This window comes from Oncorhynchus masou, unplaced genomic scaffold (assembly GCF_036934945.1).
Source record: "Oncorhynchus masou masou isolate Uvic2021 unplaced genomic scaffold, UVic_Omas_1.1 unplaced_scaffold_6792, whole genome shotgun sequence".
NCBI classification, from domain to species: Eukaryota; Metazoa; Chordata; class Actinopteri; order Salmoniformes; family Salmonidae; genus Oncorhynchus; species Oncorhynchus masou.
In genome coordinates, this window is record NW_027013243.1 from 3,862 (window position 1) to 16,739 (window position 12,878).

General features: G+C 48.0%; 1 protein-coding gene across 1 annotated transcript; it reads right to left on the reverse strand.

The window, feature by feature from the left end:
• Positions 1-1,699: 1,699 nt before the first annotated feature.
• Positions 1,700-8,985, reverse strand: LOC135536894 (elongation factor 1-delta-like). The gene is made up of 5 exons (XM_064963117.1): positions 8,881-8,985; positions 8,674-8,759; positions 3,884-4,063; positions 3,137-3,331; positions 1,700-2,047 (listed from the first exon to the last, which is right to left on the reverse strand). The coding sequence occupies exons 1-5, from the start codon at positions 8,918-8,920 to the stop codon at positions 2,009-2,011; spliced, it is 540 nt and encodes a 179-aa protein (XP_064819189.1). The 5' UTR covers positions 8,921-8,985; the 3' UTR covers positions 1,700-2,008.
• Positions 8,986-12,878: the final 3,893 nt, after the last annotated feature.

Consider the following 12,878-nt stretch of genomic DNA (forward strand, 5'->3'; position numbering starts at 1 on the left):
TATATATATTCCACATGACTACTAAACTACATTTACATATATATATTCCACATGACTACTAATAAACTAGGTTTATATATATTCCACATGACTGCTACTAAACTATGTTTATATTTATTCCACATGACTACTACTAAACTACGTTTATATTTATTCCACATGACTACTACTAAACTACGTTTATATATATTCCACATGACTGCTACTAAACTACGTTTATATATATTCCACATGACTACTAAACTACGTTTATATATATTCCACATGACTGCTACTAAACTACGTTTATATTTATTCCACATGACTGCTACTAAACTACGTTTATATATATTCCACATGACTACTAAACTACGTTTATATTTATTCCACATGACTACGTTTATATTTATTCCACATGACTATAACTAAACTACGTTTATATATATTCCACATGACTACTAAACTACGTTTATATTTATTCCACATGACTACTAAACTACGTTATATATATTCCACATGACTACTAAACTACGTTTTATATATTCCACATGACTACTAAACTACGTTTATATTTATTCCACATGACTACTAAACTACGTTTATATTTATTCCACATGACTACTAAACTACGTTTATATATATTCCACATGACTACTAAACTACGTTTATATTTATTCCACATGACTACTAAACTACGTTTATATATATTCCACATGACTACTAAACTACGTTTATATTTATTCCACATGACTACTAAACTACGTTTATATTTATTCCACATGACTATAACTAAACTACGTTTATATATATTCCACGACTACTAAACTACGTTTATATTTATTCCACATGACTATAACTAAACTGTTTATATATATTCCACATGACTACTAAACTACGTTTATATTTATTCCACATGACTACTAAACTACGTTTATATATATTCCACATGACTACTAAACTACGTTTATATTTATTCCACATGACTACTAAACTACGTTTATATATATTCCACATGACAACTAAACTACATTTATATATATTCCACATGACTACTAAACTACGTTTGCGTTCTGGCAGCGAGTCTGCGCGATCTAAGGTTGGCGGGAAAGATCGGCACATTCATGTCAAGTTCCGTTTTTACGATTGCAACTTTCGGTGTGAAAACTGACACATGTATGTTTTAGGTGCATATGCAACGTTTCTAAATGAGGCTGCTGGTTCTGAACGTGAACACAGCCAATCCCTACCTGTGTGTGTGAGATGGGTAGAGGGAAGTGAGGACATCGGAACTCCCCAGCCGTTCCTCGACTGGGCTCAGGTGCTGTGTGGAGGGGCGTAGAGGAGTGCTTCCCCTCACTGGGCCTTTACTAGTCCTGTATTAACAGACCTATATATATAGTCATGTTTGCCCTCATTCAGACAGAAACAGACAGGTGTTTGTGCTTAAAGCTGTGTTTTATTAGTAACTGGAAGCAGAGAGCAGCAGTAACTCTTTGGATGACTGGAGAGAGGGGAGGAGAGGGGGAGGGCAGAGGAGAGGGGAGGAGAGGGGGAGGGCAGAGGAGAGGGGGGGAGGGCAGAGGAGAGGGGGAGGGCAGAGGAGAGGGGGAGGGCAGAGGAGAGGGGAGGAGAGGGGGAGGGCAGAGGAGAGGGGAGGGAGGGGGAGGGCAGAGGAGAGGGAGGGAGGGGAGGGAGGAGGGAGGGAAGGGAGGAGAGGAGGAGGGAGGGAGGAGGGAGAGGAGAGGAGGGGAAGGAGAGAGGAGGGGAAGGAGAGAGGAGGGGAAGGAGAGAAGAGGGGAAGGAGAGAGGAGGGGAAGGAGAGAGGAGGGGAAGGAGAGAGGAGAGGAAGGAGAGAAGAGAAGAGAGGAAGGAGAGAGGAGAGAGAGGAGAGAGGAGAGGGAGGAGAGAGGAGAGGGAGGAGAGGAAAGGGAGAGAGGAGAGGGAGGAGAGGAAAGGGAGGGAGGAGAGGGGAGAGGAAGGAGAGAGGAGAGGAGAGGAGGAAGGAGAGAGGAGAGGAGGGAGGAGAGGCTTAGATCTTGTTGAAGGCAGCCACGTCGACACTCTGGACCTGAAATAGAAGAGCTCAGATCAGGGTAACGTCACTACATAACGTGTCCTCAGACCACTATAATACACTAGTAGTAGTATCTCAGACCACTATAATACACTAGTAGTAGTATCTCAGACCACTATAATACACTAGTTGTAGTATCTCAGATCAGGGTAATGTGTCCTCAGACCACTATAATACACTAGTAGTAGTATCTCAGATCAGGGTAATGTGTCCTCAGACCACTATAATACACTAGTAGTAGTATCTCAGATCAGGGTAATGTGTCCTCAGACCACTATAATACACTAGTAGTAGTATCTCAGATCAGGGTAATGTGTCCTCAGACCACTATAATACACTAGTAGTAGTATCTCAGATCAGGGTAATGTGTCCTCAGACCACTATAATACACTAGTAGTAGTATCTCAGACCACTATAATACACTAGTAGTAGTATCTCAGACCACTATAATACACTAGTTGTAGTATCTCAGATCAGGGTAATGTGTCCTCAGACCACTATAATACACTAGTAGTAGTATCTCAGACCACTATAATACACTAGTTGTAGTATCTCAGATCAGGGTAATGTGTCCTCAGGCCACTATAATACACTAGTAGTAGTATCTCAGACCACTATAATACACTAGTAGTAGTATCTCAGACCACTATAATACACTAGTAGTAGTATCTCAGATCAGGGTAATGTGTCCTCAGACCACTATAATACACTAGTAGTAGTATCTCAGATCAGGGTAATGTGTCCTCAGACCACTATAATACACTAGTTGTAGTATCTCAGATCAGGGTAATGTGTCCTCAGGCCACTATAATACACTAGTAGTAGTATCTCAGATCAGGGTAACGTGTCCTCAGGCCACTATAATACACTAGTAGTAGTATCTCAGACCACTATAATACACTAGTAGTAGTAGTAGTATCTCAGACCAGGGTAATGTGTCCTCAGACCACTATAATACACTAGTAGTAGTATCTCAGGCCACTATAATACACTAGTAGTAGTATCTCAGATCAGGGTAACGTGTCCTCAGGCCACTATAATATACTAGTAGTAGTTGTGTTATCTACAGCGTGTGATACTCACATAGTCCTCAAACTTGGTGATCTCTTCCTCTAGCAGGTCTGTCCCCACCTTGTCGTCCTCGACAACACACCCGATCTGGAGCTTCTTTATGCCGTAACCCACGGGAACCAGCTTGGACTGACCCCACAGCAGACCATCAGCTACAACAGACCTCACACACTCCTCCAACTTAGACATGTCTGTCTCATCATCCCACTGAGAAAGAGAGAGGAGGGAGAGGTGGGAGGAGAGGTGGGGAGAAGGAGGGAGAGGTGGGAGGAGAGGTGGGGAGAAAGCATTAGATATACCTTCCGCCTTTCAACTCGTTTCAACTATTGACAAAGGTTTGACATCCAGTTGGACAGAAAGGGGACAACATACAGGTTTGACATCGAGCAGGACAGAGGACAGACGGGACAACATACAGGTTGGACATCGAGCAGGACAGAGGGCAGACAGGGGACAACATACAGGTTGGACATCGAGCAGGACAGAGGGCAGACAGGGGACAACATACAGGTTGGACATCGAGCAGGACAGAGGACAGACAGGGGACAACATACAGGTTTGACATCGAGCAGGATAGAGGACAGACGGGACAACATACAGGTTTGACATCGAGCAGGATAGGGGACAACATACAGGTTTGACATCGAGCAGGATAGAGGACAGACAGGGGACAACATACAGGTTTGACATCAAGCAGGACAGAGGACAGACAGGGGACAACATACAGGTTGACATCGAGCAGGATAGAGGACAACATACAGGTTTGACATCGAGCAGGATAGAGGACTTGGCGATGAGTGTTGGTTTCTTAGACTTCTTGGCAGCGTAAGCAGCGATTCTCTCCTCCTTCAGCCTCTCTGCCTCTTCATCCTCCTCATCACTCCCAAAGAGGTCCATCTCATCGTCATCCTCCTCCTTCACAGACTGAACAGCCACCGCCTGGGAGGAGACAGGAGAAATGAGCATCTACACTGATGGAACAATTTCAAATATTTTTCTCAGTTGCAGTTCATGAGGAAATCAGTTCATTTAAATAAATTCATGAGGTCCTGATCTATGTTTGTCACATGACTGGGAAGACAGATCTGCATCTGTTGGTCACAGATACCTTAATAAAGAGGCAGGGTGTGGATCAGAACCAGTCAGTATCTGGTGTGATTATTTGCCTCATGCAGCGCGACACATCTCCTTCACATAGAGTTGATCAGGTTGTTGATTGTGGCCTGTGGAATGTTGTCCCACTCCTCTTCAATGGCTGTGCGAGTTACTGGATATTGGCGGGAACTGGAACACGCTGTCGTACACGTCAACCCAGAGCATCCCAAACATGCTCAATGGGTGACATTTCTGGTGAATATGCAGGTCATGGAAGAACTGGGACATTTTCAGCTTCCAGGAATTGTGTCCAGATCCTTGTGACATGGGACCGTGCATTATCATGCTGAAACATGAGGTGGTGGAGGAGGATGAATGGCACAACAATGGGCCTCAGGATCTCATCACAGTATCTCTAACGTTCAAATTGCCATAGATAAAATGCAACCGTGTTCTCAGTTCGTAGCTTATGTCTGCCCATACCATAACCCCACCGCCACCATGGAGCACTCTGTTCACAATGTTGACATGAGCAAACTGCTCACACACACAACACCATACACGCTGTCTTCCATCTACCCGGTACAGTTGAAACCTGGATTCATCTGTGAAGAGGACACTTCTCCAGCGTGCCAGTGGCCATCAAAGGTGATCATTTATCCAGTGAAGTCGGTTACGACGCCCAAATGGAGTCAGTTCAAGACCCTGGTGAGGACGACGAGCACGCAGATGAGCTTCTCTGAGACGGTTCTGACAGTTTGTGCAGAGATTCTTCAGTTGTGTAAAACCCAGAGTTTCATCAACTGTTCGGGTGGCTGGTCTCAGATGCTCCCGCAGGTGAAGAAGCCAGATGTGGAGGTCCTGGCGTGGTCTGTGGTTACATGTGGTCTGTGGTTACATGTGGTCTGTGGTTACATGTGGTCTGTGGTTACATGTGGTCTGTGGTTACATGTGGTCTGTGGTTACATGTGGTCTGTGGTTACACGTGGTCTGTGGTTACACGTGGTCTGTGGTTACACGTGGTCTGTGGTTACACGTGGTCTGTGGTTACACGTGGTCTGTGGTTACACGTGGTCTGTGGTTACACGTGGTCTGTGGTTACACGTGGTCTGTGGTTACACGTGGTCTGTGGTTACACGTGGTCTGTGGTTACATGTGGTCTGTGGTTACACGTGGTCTGTGGTTACAAGTGGTCTGTGGTTACACGTGGTCTGTGGCTACACGTGGTCTGTGGTTACACGTGGTCTGTGGTTACACGTGGTCTGTGGTTACATGTGGTCTGTGGTTACACGTGGTCTGTGGTTACATGTGGTCTGTGGTTACACGTGGTCTGTGGTTACATGTGGTCTGTGGTTACATGTGGTCTGTGGTTACACGTGGTCTGTGGTTACACGTGGTCTGTGGTTACACGTGGTCTGTGGTTACATGTGGTCTGTGGTTACATGGTCTGTGGTTACACGTGGTCTGTGGTTACATGTGGTCTGTGGTTACATGTGGTTTGTGGTTACACGTGGTCTGTGGTTACATGGTCTGTGGTTACACGTGGTCTGTGGTTACATGTGGTTACACGTGGTCTGTGGCTACATGTGGTCTGTGGCTACATGTGGTCTGTGGCTACACGTGGTCTGTGGTTACACGTGGTCTGTGGTTACATGGTCTGTGGCTACATGTGGTCTGTGGCTACACGTGGTCTGTGGTTACATGTGGTCTGTGGTTACACGTGGTCTGTGGTTACATGTGGTCTGTGGTTACATGTGGTCTGTGGTTACACGTGGTCTGTGGTTACATGTGGTCTGTGGTTACATGTGGTCTGTGGTTACACGTGGTCTGTGGTTACACGTGGTCTGTGGTTACATGTGGTCTGTGGTTACATGTGGTCTGTGGTTACATGTGGTCTGTGGTTACACGTGGTCTGTGGTTACATGGTCTGTGGTTACACGTGGTCTGTGGTTACACGTGGTCTGTGGCTACATGTGGTCTGTGGCTACATGTGGTCTGTGGTTACACGTGGTCTGTGGTTACATGGTCTGTGGTTACACGTGGTCTGTGGTTACACGTGGTCTGTGGTTACATGTGGTCTGTGGTTACACGTGGTCTGTGGTTACACGTGGTCTGTGGTTACACGTGGTCTGTGGTTACACGTGGTCTGTGGTTACATGTGGTTACACGTGGTCTGTGGCTACACGTGGTCTGTGGCTACATGTGGTCTGTGGTTACACGTGGTCTGTGGTTACACGTGGTCTGTGGTTACACGTGGTCTGTGGTTACACGTGGTCTGTGGTTACACGTGGTCTGTGGTTACATGTGGTCTGTGGTTACATGTGGTCTGTGGTTACATGTGGTTACATGTGGTCTGTGGTTACATGTGGTCTGTGGTTACATGTGGTCTGTGGTTACACGTGGTCTGTGGTTACACGTGGTCTGTGGTTACATGTGGTCTGTGGTTACACGTGGTCTGTGGTTACACGTGGTCTGTGGTTACACGTGGTCTGTGGTTACACGTGGTCTGTGGTTACACGTGGTCTGTGGTTACACGTGGTCTGTGGTTACATGTGGTCTGTGGTTACATGTGGTTACATGTGGTCTGTGGTTACATGTGGTCTGTGGTTACATGTGGTCTGTGGTTACACGTGGTCTGTGGTTACACGTGGTCTGTGGTTACATGTGGTCTGTGGTTACACGTGGTCTGTGGTTACATGGTCTGTGGTTACATGTGGTCTGTGGTTACATGTGGTTACACGTGGTCTGTGGTTACATGTGGTTACACGTGGTCTGTGGTTACATGTGGTCTGTGGTTACATGTGGTCTGTGGTTACATGTGGTCTGTGGTTACATGGTCTGTGGTTACATGTGGTCTGTGGTTACATGTGGTCTGTGGTTACACGTGGTCTGTGGTTACACGTGGTCTGTGGTTACACGTGGTCTGTGGTTACACGTGGTCTGTGGTTACACGTGGTCTGTGGTTACATGTGGTCTGTGGTTACATGGTCTGTGGTTACACGTGGTCTGTGGTTACACGTGGTCTGTGGTTACACGTGGTCTGTGGTTACACGTGGTCTGTGGTTACATGTGGTCTGTGGTTACATGTGGTCTGTGGTTACATGGTTTGTGGTTACATGTGGTCTGTGGTTACACGTGGTCTGTGGTTACATGTGGTCTGTGGTTACATGTGGTCTGTGGTTACATGTGGTCTGTGGTTACATGTGGTCTGTGGTTACATGTGGTCTGTGGTTACATGTGGTCTGTGGTTACATGTGGTCTGTGGTTACATGTGGTCTGTGGTTACATGTGGTCTGTGGTTACACGTGGTCTGTGGTTACACGTGGTCTGTGGTTACACGTGGTCTGTGGTTACATGGTCTGTGGTTACATGTGGTCTGTGGTTACATGTGGTCTGTGGTTACACGTGGTCTGTGGTTACATGGTCTGTGGTTACATGTGGTCTGTGGTTACATGTGGTCTGTGGTTACATGTGGTCTGTGGTTACATGTGGTCTGTGGTTACACGTGGTCTGTGGTTACATGTGGTCTGTGGTTACATGTGGTCTGTGGTTACACGTGGTCTGTGGTTACATGTGGTCTGTGGTTACATGGTTTGTGGTTACATGTGGTCTGTGGTTACACGTGGTCTGTGGTTACATGTGGTCTGTGGTTACATGTGGTCTGTGGTTACATGTGGTCTGTGGTTACACGTGGTCTGTGGTTACACGTGGTCTGTGGTTACACGTGGTCTGTGGTTACATGTGGTCTGTGGTTACACGTGGTCTGTGGTTACACGTGGTCTGTGGTTACATGTGGTCTGTGGTTACATGTGGTCTGTGGTTGTGAGGCTGGTTGGACGTTCTGACAAATTCTCTGAAACGATGTTGCTGCATATGGTAGAGAAATTAACATTCAATTCTCTGGCAACAGCTCTGGTGGACATTCCTGCAGTCAGCATGCCAATTGCTCGCCCCTCAAAACTTGAGAGATCTGGCATTGTGTTGCGTGACAAAACTGTAACATTTAGTGGCCTTTTATTGTCCCCAGCACAAGGTGTACTTGATCATGCTGTTTAATCAGATTCTTGATTTGCCAGCCCTGTCAGGTGGATGGATTATCTTGGTGAAGGAGAAATGCTCACTAACAGGGATGTAAACAAATTTGAGAGAAATAATATTTTTGTGTGTTTGCAACAGTTCTGGGATCTTTTATTTCAGCTCATGAAACATGAGACCAACACGTATGTTTGTTCAGTGTAGTTATAAAGCCTAAATATCGTTCATAGATCACACCATTCTTGGTACAGAAAAATCCAAATGTACACCTTCAATCTTTCAACCGACTGTCCCGGAGTCCGCACAGAGTTCCGCGTACACAACAGCCAATGCAGATGCGGACGGGCTGGACGTTCAAATTTGCATTTCGCTTGATCGACTAAGCGGGACGGTGTAAACTAGACTTCTCTTAAACCCACCTTGGCACAGGGAACAGCTGGGCTCCTCTCCAGAACCCGGACTCTGTTCTCCAGCTTGAACAAGGCTGCTCTCAGATCCTCCACCACTACACACAAACACAACATTATCGTCAATCATCACTGTTTCTGTGGTCTGTGAACTGGATCATTAAAGATATATTCCACGTCAATATAGATCAGAATATGATCATTAAATTAAAGACGTGCCTTTGTGCAGTCCCTGGTTCTCCAGCTCCAGACTCTTCATACGAGACACCAACTCCTGGTCCCCACTGGCTGAGGAAGACTACACACACACGGTGGTCAGAGGAAGACTGCACACACACGGTGGTCAGAGGAAGACTACACACACACGGTGGTCAGAGGAAGACTACACACACACGGTGGTCAGAGGAAGACTACACACACACGGTGGTCAGAGGAAGACTACACACACACGGTGGTCAGAGGAAGACTACACACACACGGTGGTCAGAGGAAGACTACACACACACGGTGGTCAGAGGAAGACTACACACACACGGTGGTCAGAGGAAGACTACACACACACGGTGGTCAGAGGAAGACTACACACACACGGTGGTCAGAGGAAGACTGGACACACACACACACACGGTGGTCAGAGGAAGACTGGACACACACCCACTGGCTGAGGAAGACTACACACACACGGTGGTCAGAGGAAGACTACACACACACGGTGGTCAGAGGAAGACTACACACACACGGTGGTCAGAGGAAGACTACACACACACGGTGGTCAGAGGAAGACTACACACACACGGTGGTCAGAGGAAGACTACACACACGTGGTGGTCAGAGGAAGACTACACACACACGGTGGTCAGAGGAAGACTACACACACACGGTGGTCAGAGGAAGACTACACACACACGGTGGTCAGAGGAAGACTACACACACGGTGGTCAGAGGAAGACTACACACACACACGGTGGTCAGAGGAAGACTACACACACACACACGGTGGTCAGAGGAAGACTACACACACACGGTGGTCAGAGGAAGACTACACACACACGGTGGTCAGAGGAAGACTACACACACACGGTGGTCAGAGGAAGACTACACACACACGGTGGTCAGAGGAAGTTCACTTCAATACAGCCACATGCAGGGCTGTAATAGCATTGTTATACTACGCTTCACCTCATCAGCTGAAAACACAATTACAACCCGTCAGCTCTGACAGAGCAGATATTTAACTGTCAACAGGTCAGCTCTCTGACAGAGCAGATATTTAACTGTCAACAGGCCAGCTCTCTGACAGAGCAGATATTTAACTGTCAACAGGCCAGCTCTCTGACAGAGCAGATATTTAACTGTCAACAGGCCAGCTCTCTGACAGAGCAGATATTTAACTGTCAACAGGTCAGCTCTCTGACAGAGCAGATATTTAACTGTCAACAGGCCAGCTCTCTGACAGAGCAGATATTTAACTGTCAACAGGCCAGCTCTCTGACAGAGCAGATATTTAACTGTCAGGAGCAGGGTTCAGCTCCAAGTTGTTAATGTTAATTTAAGAAATCTGTTCCTAAGTATTTCCACGCATAATAGAGATACATGTAATCATATACAAATGGAAGAACGGTTTGAAATGATTCTGTTTTAGTCAAACATTATATCTGTTCGGGACTCCTGCGATAAAATTGGAGTCTATAAATTATTTGTAATTATGTTCTGGCCCCCAATCATCCGGTCAAGAAAGAAATTGTTCTGCGGCTTAATCTAGTGGATGAATCCTGGGGTAGAGGGTAGAGGGTAGAGGGTAGAGGGTAGAGGGTAGAGGGTAGAGAGGAGAGGGTAGAGGGTAGAGGGTAGAGGGTAGGGTAGAGGGTAGAGGGTAGGAGGGTAGAGGGTAGAGGGTAGAGGTAGAGGGTAGAGGGTAGAGGGTAGGGAGGGTAGAGGGCAGAGGGTAGAGGGGGAGGGTAGAGGGTAGAGGGTAGAGGGTAGAGGGTAGAGGGTAGAGGGTAGAGGGGACAGAACTAGAGAGTAGAGGGTAGAGGGTAGAGGGGGAGGGTAGAGGGTAGAGGGTAGAGGGTAGAGGGTAGAGGGTAGAGGGTAGAGGGTAGAGGGGACAGAACTAGAGAGTAGAGGGTAGAGGGTAGAGGGTAGAGGGTAGAGGGTAGAGGGTAGAGGGTAGAGGGTAGAGGGTAGAGGGTAGAGGGTAGAGGGTAGAGAGGAGAGGTAGAGGGTAGAGGGGAGGGTAGAGGGTAGAGGGTAGAGGGTAGAGGGTAGAGGGTGGAGGGTAGAGGGCAGAGGGTAGAGAGTAGAGGGTAGGAGGGCAGAGGTAGAGGGTAGAGGGTAGAGGTAGAGGGTAGAGGGTAGGAGGGTAGGGAGGGTAGAGGGTAGAGAGGGTAGAGGGTAGAGGGTAGAGGGTAGAGGGTAGAGGGTAGAGGGTAGAGGTAGAGGGTAGGAGGGTAGAGGGTAGAGGGTAGAGAGGACAGAACTAGAGAGTAGAGGGTAGAGGGTAGAGGGTAGAGGGTGCAGAGGGTAGAGGGTAGAGGGTAGAGGGTAGAGGGTAGAGGGTAGAGGGTAGAGGGTAGAGGGTAGAGGGTAGAGGGTAGAGGGTAGAGGGTAGAGGGTAGAGGGTAGAGGGTAGAGGGTAGAGGGTAGAGGGTAGAGGGGACAGAACTAGAGAGTAGAGGGTAGAGGGTAGAGGGTAGAGGGTAGAGGGTAGAGGGTAGAGGGTAGAGGGTAGAGGGTAGAGGGTAGAGGGTAGAGGGTAGAGGGTAGAGGGTAGAGAGGACAGAACTAGAGAGTGGGGGGGTGGGGGTTGGGCAATCTGTGTGTGTCGTACACGCCAGTCCAAACCATGCACCTCTCAGCCCTGAACAAGGCCCTTATGACGGGGACTTACATTCCTGTGCTGGCGCTTCTGGGGACTCAGATCGCCCTCTACCTTGGAGCGCTGACTTTACCTGGTTAACATGGGAGGGGGGAAGGAGGACAGGACACAGACAGGGAGGAGAGGACAGGACACAGACAGGGAGGAGAGGACAGACACAGACAGGGAGGAGAGGACAGGGACACAGACAGGGGAGGAGAGGACAGGACACAGACAGGGAGGAGAGGACAGGACACAGACAGGGAGGAGAGGACAGGACAGACAGGGAGGAGGGACAGGACACAGACAGGGAGGAGAGGACAGGACACAGACAGGGAGGAGAGGACAGGACAGACAGGGAGGAGAGGACAGACACAGACAGGGAGGAGAGGACAGGACACAGACAGTGAGGAGAGGACAGGACACAGACAGGGAGGAGAGGACAGTGAAACAGCCATGAAGGAGAGGAGGACAAAGAGGAGAAAGAGGAGAAAGATTGCAGGTCCACCAAGATAGACGCTACAGGAACAGACGCCAGTGGAAAACTACGGAACAGACGCCAGGAATACCACGGGAACAGACGCCAGGAATACTACGGAAACAGACGCCAGGAATACTACGGGAACAGACGCCAGGAATACTACGGGAACAGACGCCAGAAAATACTACGGAACAGACGCCAGAATACCACGGGAACAGACGCCAGGAATACTACGGGAACAGACGCCAGGAAAACTAATGGAACAGACGCAGGAAAACTACGAACAGACGCCAGAATACCACGGGAACAGACGCCAGGAATACCACGGAACAGACGCCAGAATACTACGGGAACAGACGCGCCAGGAAACTACGGAACAGACGCCAGAAAACCACGGAACAGACGCCAGGAAAACTAATGGAACAGACGCCAGGAATACTAATGGAACAGACGCAGAATACTACGGGAACAGACGCCAGAATAGTACGGGAACAGACGCCAGAATAGTACGGGAACAGACGCCAGGAATACTACGGGAACAGACGCTGTGAATACTACGGGAACAGATGCCAGGAATACTACGGAACAGACGCCAGGAAAACTACGGGAACAGACGCCAGGAAAACTAATACGTGAACAGACGCCAGGAAAACTATGGAACAGACGCCAGGAATACTACGGGAACAGATGCCAGGAATACTACGGGAACAGACGCCAGAATACTACGGGAACAGACGCCAGGAATACTACGGAACAGACGCAGAATATTTACGGGAACAGATGCCAGGAATAGTACGGGAATAAGGACACTGAAAACAGTGAAAGATGTAAATAATAGATAGTTAACCAGAGCCACATTATTTCAACTCCACTGTCTCT